We start from the raw sequence: 9,005 nt of genomic DNA, 5'->3' as shown, positions 1-9,005 counted from the left end.
CTGACTATTTTGAAAAAGAAAAAATGACCTCAAAACCTTTTTCCTGGTTAACACCAGTTTCTGCTGTTCTAAAAATGTTTGTATAATATCTTAACTTTCCTGGAAGTTTCACCCATCGGACAGCTTTTATTACTGAGAACAAACACAGATTGGTAAGTATCTGAAAATGAAAAGCTCTTTCTTTCTGAATATTTTACGAACCTAATTAAACAAACCAGATACTGGAGTTGCCCAAATAAGGCCCATTCCTATTGCTACACTTAACGTTCAGCCATGCTAGTATAATTGCCTGTTCTGATTAAATAACAATGTGCCACTGGTGCACAAGAGTGATGGAAGGTAACTGAAAATGGGACGTTGTTTGCCTTTGCCGACATTCCATTAATATTCTCCAGTTTCAAGCTCTAATGGTCATTTACAACATTAGGAATGATTTCTGTTAATTAATAATAATATTTTAATTAATAAACAAGACTATGACTATTTCTAAACTTTCAATAATTTCTAAAAAAAACATAAAATTTCAATGGACTGTAAAATCAAAAATTCCCCTTATTCTGGTTGTTTTTACAATATATTTTATTTAAACTATTGTTATATTCCTTATGTCTAAGACTAATTCTCTCATCCATTATGCTGTTTATGTTTTAATGATCACTATTAATTTTATCAGGAACACATGTACATGTGCAATTATCCAAACAGCCAATTGTGTGGCAAATGTGTAATGTAGGACATCTTGCAGGTCAGGTTGTGGCGGTTCACACATCGAAATAAAATTAATTGAAAAATTATGCAAAGTCGCTGGAAGATGTATAACTAACAATAACTCAAAAGACAAGTAGTGCTGGTAGTTTATAGAAATTATTAAATAATAAATTATTATTTATTATTATAATTTATTACTTATTTTATGAGCTGCAAAAGTGGAGACTTTAAAACAATACATATTTTCTTTAGATTTGTGTAAAATTATATTGACCTAACCTAACACCAAAGGTGATAAGTGACGTGGGTAACCAGATGTACTTGACAAAATAAATACAATCATGTTTACATATTATAACCATTTATGCAACAGGGATCTATAATCCTCATAAGCTAAAAATTGGAGCCAAAGTCAAAATAGGTTTTCCTCTAAGTCTTTTTGTATTTTTTTTATCTGTTTATTTGGTAGAAAATTGGTAATAAATAGTTTTTTATCTGAACTTTTAATAGGTGGGTTCTGGATTTTTTTTCTTTGACTAAAGTGTTTGTTCTTGCTGTTCATTGTTTTTGAATTGGTTGCTACGGAAGAAAAGTAACAAAAAAGGATATAAAACGCAGCAGTCAAAAACCAATTTGCAATAAATTCAGAATTATCTTAAATTTTCTAGAAAAAAAAGTAATCTTTAATGACAAATTGTTAATCTGGCTTTATTGTGGATCTCTGATATGCATTGCCTTATTTTAAAGTGTGTTGTGTCTTTGTTAAATGGTCTCTTATTACCATTATTAGATGTTCAGGTAGCTGTATCAGCAGTAGGAATTAAATAAAGAAATTACTAAAAAAAAAAAAAAAATTAACATGGAAATTTGCTTTAGATTGCCCACTTTTTTTGTTTAAAGTTCACAGTGAAAAAGATGGTAGCATAGAGCAACGAATATTATTATTAATAATAATAAAAAATAATAATGATTAGAATCTATACAGAGAACAATAATTTGTAAAACAAAAAGTACATCTGCTTCCTACATATGTAAATTCAGAAAAAACTTGTTGAACAAGTTTTTGATTAACATGAATTAATAAAGAATTAAATACATAAAACCGGAAATAGGGACACAGCCTCTTAATATTCATAAAACTGTCATTACCCTCTCAATAATCTTAATTAATGCTTACAACAAAGTCAAAGCCATTTGTAATAAATATTTAATTATTTTTACTAGACAGACTCACTAAAACTAGCGAGTTGTAGAGTGGAAAAACCTGAATCTTACTTTCTTCTGAGATGAAAACAGTAGGGTCAAAAACTGGTGTCAACAACGTGAATCCATGGACCCAACCTGCCTTACGACAACACTTCAGGCTGGTGGAGGCGGTGTAACAGTGGGAGGAATGTTCTCTTGGCAGATGTTAGGCATGTTAACAACAATGAATTTTTCCTTGAATGCCACGGCCTATCACAGTGTTCTTGCTGAATTATACAAATATAATTATTTCAAATGATGACCAAACAGCAGGATGTAAAGATTTAGGTTTATTTGAACCAATTTATTTTGTATAACAGAGAAATACATGTAGAAGGAAACAAAAGGCAAATTTATTTTTTGGCTTTGGTCTCGTCTTCTTCGGAAAGATTCTTGATGATCTCTTCCTTCTTGGCCTGCAGTCTTTCTTCTCTGCGTTTACGGGCCTCTTTTGTCTTTGAACGACGAGCTTCTGCCTGGTGACTACAGAAAAAAAGAATGGAATTAGGCTTCAGGGTTGACCTCTGGGCTTTCTTACCCAATTCAGTTGTGTGTCTCAAATGGGCTCATTCACACTATTAATGTATACTGACTGGTAGCTGGACAAAAAATAGCTAGCTTTTATAAATAAATAAACAAATAAATGTGTGTGCGTGTGTGCATGCACATGTGGCTAAATAGACAGACACAGCCATAGGAAGTGGTTATAATTTACACTTACGCCAGGAGTTTCTTGCGAGCTAGGTCGGCTTTAAGCTTGTGAATATGCTCCATTAAGATCCGTTTGTTCTTGAACACGTTTCCCTTTACCTTCAGATACAGGATGTGGTACCTGAGAGGGTACAGTTACATTTACAATTACATTTATGGCAATTGGTAGACGCCCTTATCAAGAGCGACTTACAACTAAGCAGTTAAGGGTTAGGGGCCTTGCTCAAGGGCCCAGAAGTGGCAGCTTGGTGGTGCTGGAATATTTACATCAAGGAATATTAACCTTAAACAACAGTACAATAGAACACAAGAAAGTGTGCTCTTGCTTTCAGCGCATCAAATACTGGTTCTGTAGCTTTTACACAATGGCAAAAAAGTATGTGAACTTTCTTGATTATATCTGTTTGTGCTTATTAGTCATACCTTCTGATATACTGCACAGTTTCGGATTTCCAAACAAAAATGTAACATTAAACAGAGTCAACTTGAGAGAACACAAAATAAAATTTTTAATTTTTGTTCTGTTAACTGGCCCTGTTTGAAAAAGTAATCACCCCCTTAGTTACTCAATAGAACCCTGAATTACTGAAGTAGTTAAAGGTTTTAACAAGAGCACACTAGACACTGAATTAAAAAAAATTCCAGAAAAGATGTATTTACATTACTGTTATATATCAGTAAGGTTCTAGGATTTCAAGTTATGGCATTTATCTCCAAATGGTGAAAACTTGAAACAATGGTGGATATTTCCCCATCTGACTGGCCAGAATTCCTCCAGGTGCTTGACAACCCATCCATAAAGTTACAAATGAACACAGATAAACATCTAAGAAATATTTGAATGATCCTGCTAAAAAAAAAAAAATGCAATGCTATATTAAAACTGAAACAAAAAAGAGCACGCTTAAATTCATCCACAGTTATGAAAATGACTGTTTGTTTGCAGTTGCTGCTGTTAAAGTAGGCACAACCAGTTAAAGTTTAAGTTTGGGGCATTTAACTTTTCATATGAGCGATTCAGCTGTTGCATGACCTTTTCCTCAGAAGGAGTTTTCATAATGCTGTACAAAAGTCTAAAGGAAAGCAGGTTTCTATCCACTGCCCATTTTTCCACCACAAAATAAATGTCACTACAAGTGGCTTGCTAAAATAATTCATCAATAAATCAATAAAAAAAATATTATTATAGAACAGTAAAAAACATATAGACAGATCTGTGAACAAGTAACTACTCTGTACACTTAAATGATCTACTCTTTAGAACATCAGATAGCAGGTAACAAATGCCAACAAAAGAAAATCTGTTTTTACAATAACATTTTTTAATACTATTATCAGCAATTTTCTCCAACACACTGATTCGAATGAAACGCGAAATTATTTTTTGTTTTGTCTGCCATCTAGCGGCAAGAACAAGTTACCACATAACAATAAGTTACCACATAAAATGTTTTTCATGCTTGACTCAGACACTAGAAAATAACATAAAATATAGATTTTAACATGATTTAATAAACACTTAACTGCGATAAAATAAAACATACGTGCAATGCCACTTTTAATAACCTAAATCTGAACTTTTATGTGCATCAATACTCTATTTTCTTGTACAATGTACAAAAACATTCTTTTTTTATTATTATTTTTGTATTTTTCCCCCCCATGTGCCAGGAAGCTTCTGTTAACAAAACAAATTCCTTGTAAATGCAAACACTTGGCAATAAAGCTCTTTCAAATTCGGATAATAATAATAATAATAATAATAATAATAATAATAATAATAATAATAATAATTGTAATTTACACCTTCAAAATGTTAACTTTTCTAATACATTTTTTTATTATTATTCATAATTCTATACAAATAATGAACATTATTAATAAGGAACAACCCCACTAATGCCCCTTAGCAGCCTGTAGTCAGTGAAATGATTTTGTGGAAAAGGGTATTATATTCCAATAATTGCCTAGGAGCCTAAAAAACAAACCCCTGAATGATAATTATAATGAAAATAATTTCTACTTAAATAGGAATGTAAAAAAACTAAAAAAGAAGCTTATTTCAGATTTTTTAAATGTATTTAAATTTTCATTCTTTTATAATTTTGTTTAGCCTTTCGTATGCAAATTAACACGATTGGTATGTATATCCAATCATATAATAAATAATATATTTTTTGATGACTTTGAAATGATAAAATATATATTAATAATAAACTAATATAAATAATATAAATTTGATTTTTTTCTGCTCACTGCAGGCCCCAACCCGCTAGAGTTACACCGCATTCTACAGCAGCATGTCAGCTAGATTTTATCTTTATTACAATAACCATGGAAATGTCATAATCCTTGGTTCTATGAATCGAGATTTGAATTACAATTCCCTAACCACTCTGTAAAACTCAGCAAAAATCAAACTCACATGTGTCTGTCGATCTTCTTGCCCTCTCTGTAGCGTGTGAGCAGCCTGCGCAGAATTCGCATCCTCCTCATCCAGCATAGCTTCTCTGGCATCCGAGCGTTTGCTGTGCCCTTCCTCTTACCTTTTCATTACACATCAGCTTAGACTTTTACATATATATTAGATGCATTTTCAGACACAGTAACAGATTAAACATTTCTTAAAATGCAACATCAAACAATTTCTACACGTTGAAAGTAATAATCCCTTTTTTTTCTCTCTCTCTCTTTTTTTTTTTTTTAAGAAAAAGGCCAGGTGTATCTGAGGTTGTTAAATATATCTGCACATGACCCATGCTGTGATGTTTTGAGTTCCTAACAGTCCTGCTACCTGTGACCACTAGATGGAGCATTGTGCTCTATAGTTAGCAGTGATGAGCTTTAAGAGAAAGCTAGATTATTTCAATATTACAATCGTTAGTTCTTATTACACAGGCTGATCGGATAAAGCTTTGTATTTTAATATTGAATTTTGCATTTATGTAGTATGCAATATACTGCTATCATTTTTCTATTTTGATCATGATTATCAATAAGGACAGGAGACAAATTTACAGAAGTCATCTTAGCTTACCAATGCCTGTGTGGCGGCCCTTCCTTCGAGCAGGGTGTTCTTGCGACAGCGAGCATGAGAGTGAACTGTCACAGGCTTTTTGATGATCAGACCGTCCTTCACCAGTTTGCGAATCTGCTGCCCTGAAGAAGAAAAAAAAAAAATCAGACATGAGGTTAAGATCTAACAACCTGCAAAAAAAAAAATGGATGTGATAATAAAAGTAGTGTAATATTAACAGAGAATTGATTTAGAATAGCCAAATTGCTTACTGGAGTTGGCATTAGCAATTTCATTGCTCTCATTTGGGTCCAACCACACTTTCTTTTTGCCACAGTGCAAGACATTAGATGCCAACCTCTTCTGAAGCCTGAGCATACTGGAGGAAGAAATATGAGAACCGTAACACGTTTTATTCATTTGAAAAGAGATTTGTAAAGGATTTCTTCAAAATTCTACAGAACTGTAGAAGGAAACATTGTTAGCTGCAGCACCATGAGGCTAATGGTTATGGATCTGCACAATTCAGATTTACAAGTCATTGAGGAAAGAAAACAAGCACACTTTAAAATACCTCAAAGGCTAAAAAACTAAGAAATGTTTATAAATCTGAGGCAGATTTGGACCCATGCGTATGGCAGAACAGACGTGTCGATGTTTGTCAGATGGTTAAGATTTGGCATATGCCAAATAATAACCTAAACATACAGTGTACCCACTTAAATCTACTTTTGGTTTCTGGGTTCCTTAAGGTTCTCAAAATGCCAGCAGTACTAATTTGTCTGTTGAGACATAATTTCCCACGGACCACTATTACTGACGCACCACCCACTCTGGAGCGCTCTGGACAGGTAAACACATGCTGCAGAATAAAAAATGGAGAAACATGGAGAAAACAGTGTGGGGCGAGGAGAAGATTCAGGCCAAAGTAAACGACAAGAAGTTTGGGATCATTTCAAACTAAAACATAAAGAAAACAGAATACAGTTAGTTCACCATTAGTAAAGCAATTTAAATTCATTTTTATATGTTTATTCATATACAGTGCATTCAAAAAGTCCCTCCGCAGATTTAAAAGCTGGCGATAAACACACGGATTTAGTCCGTACAAAATTTCAAGCAGCTTTTTTAGGAGACAAGAAAACCACATCGCGATACTGTGCGGGATTTAATAAATAAATTCATGAGCGAGAATAATTGAGTTTCATAAAACCAATAGTTTCCCATAACTTACTCTATGCAGCCACTGGGGAGGGATTTTTTAAAAGCACTGTATTTGATTAAACGCAGTAAATTCGTTTGGATTTCACTGAAAGTCTTGTATGCAATTTCAGCAATAAAAATTTACATTTTTCTTTTAAAAAAACCAACAACAAATTACTTGTTCATTTTAAGAAACTGGTTTTATTTTCTCTCTCTTTAATAAAGATAAAGTACTTCTTCTGATTACCCGATTAATCGATGGAATAATCGTTAGAATACGCGATTAATAAAAAATCTATAGCAGCAGCTCAAATATATATATATATATATATATATATATATATATATATATATATATATATACACAAAACATATGCAAAACAGCATCAATTCGTCAATGTATATTTGCACACAGTTTTTAAAGGAACTAAGCAGGGAGGTTGTTGCAAACATCTTCAAGAACTAAGCACAGATGTTCTGTGGTGTGTGTGTGTATATATATATATATATATATATATATATATATATATATATATATATATATATATATATATATATATATATATATATATATATATATATATATACACACACTGACCAGGAATAACTTCATGACAACCTGCCTAATATTTTGTTGGTCCACCAAAACAGTCCTGACCTGTTAAACATTAACACCTTTAACTTCTTCAGCAATTTCTTTAGCTACAGTATCTCAACTGTTGGCCATCGCAATTTGCCCTTTTTTTCTGCTTCTAACAAATAAATTTTGAGGACAAAATGTTCACTTGCTGTCTAACATACCCTATTTAATAACAGGTGAAGAGAATCGTGTTATTCACTGGTCATTATGTTAATGTTGTGTCAGGTGGATGTTCATATAATAAAATATATTGTAAACATTAAAGTGTATTTTGTTGTATGTTATTATATATAAGTACTAATGTTTTTTCCTGACAGCTGTGCAGCACTTTGATCAGCTCAGGCTGAAGGTAAATGTGAAACTGAAAGCAATTAAAAAGACAAAATGTCAGAACTTTATTTAAACCCTATAGTCTGAATGATTGAGTATTTAGGAGTCTAAAGTTTAATATAAAACATTAAATCTTCATAATCTCCAAATTTATTAGACGTCACAAAAAGGTATTCCCATTTTCTTTAAGAAATAATCTCAGACAACACTACATACTGTATTACAAAATAATACACAGCGTTCCTGTCTGTTTTTATCTCCAAATATCTTTTACTGTTATTTCTGTGTTGTTTATTTGAGCTCAAGCTCGGAATCACAACTTTCAGACAAAATGGCGATGGTGTAGTCGGTTCACTGCAGCGTCCTGTAAAGCTGTTAATATACTGCATACGATATATTTGAGAGGCCAATCCTAAAATCTCGAAGTATTTAAACTCTTTACACACTGATTGTTGTGATTTAATATCAAACCAATAATATAATACATCAGTCTCACCTCATGGCTGCAAGAGATACGCAACACTGTCAACAGCGACTTGGGTTGTACCATTAGGCGAGGCTTCAAAATAAACTGCTTTCAGATCTTTTATAAACAGACGAACTTATAAGATTGTACTTATAAAATAATATTTTTTTTTATTCTGAATAACGTCAAAATAATATCATTAACACATTATTAATGATTAAAAATCAATACCCCCCCCGCCAAACTATGAATAGTATACTTGCCGCAAAGTATCATGGGAAAGCGAGTTTAAACTTGGAAGCATGCTAACGCTTGCTCTGCGTTATGTGCAGAAGTTGGTGTGATGCCTTATGGAAGAGAGGGTCCAGGAAATATGTTAGAATTTTAATTTCAAATCATCCAACATGCTGTATTCAGTTGTTTTTAGCTGTTGTGTTTGTTATTATTGCAAATACTTACAATAAAGTCATGTAAATTAGATGTTTCATAGGCAACAGCAAAAGTACAGTTATGCAGTGTTCATTTATTCATTCATACTTAGTAATTGTCTGGTCAGGGACGGAAAATTAGGCTGCAAAATAAATAGTTTTAAATTTCATTTTTATATTTTATAAACAAACAAAGGGAGCAGTTGTAGTCGAGGTTGTGGAGATGAGATGCAGAAGACTGTTATTTTTGTCATTTTG

At 32.5% G+C, this 9,005-nt stretch overlaps 1 protein-coding gene across 1 annotated transcript; it reads right to left on the bottom strand.

The window, feature by feature from the left end:
• Positions 1-2,230: 2,230 nt before the first annotated feature.
• rpl19 (ribosomal protein L19) lies at positions 2,231-8,506 on the bottom strand. The gene is given in 7 exon segments (XM_046866804.1): positions 2,231-2,436; positions 2,675-2,785; positions 5,090-5,210; positions 5,702-5,734; positions 5,737-5,823; positions 5,953-6,059; positions 8,350-8,506. Coding segments are annotated over 7 exon segments (594 nt in total). The 5' UTR covers positions 8,355-8,506; the 3' UTR covers positions 2,231-2,306.
• Positions 8,507-9,005: the final 499 nt, after the last annotated feature.

The sequence above is a fragment of the Silurus meridionalis genome, chromosome 14, assembly GCF_014805685.1.
Source record: "Silurus meridionalis isolate SWU-2019-XX chromosome 14, ASM1480568v1, whole genome shotgun sequence".
Lineage (NCBI taxonomy): Eukaryota > Metazoa > Chordata > Actinopteri > Siluriformes > Siluridae > Silurus > Silurus meridionalis.
This window is presented reverse-complemented; position numbering and strand designations above follow the sequence as displayed.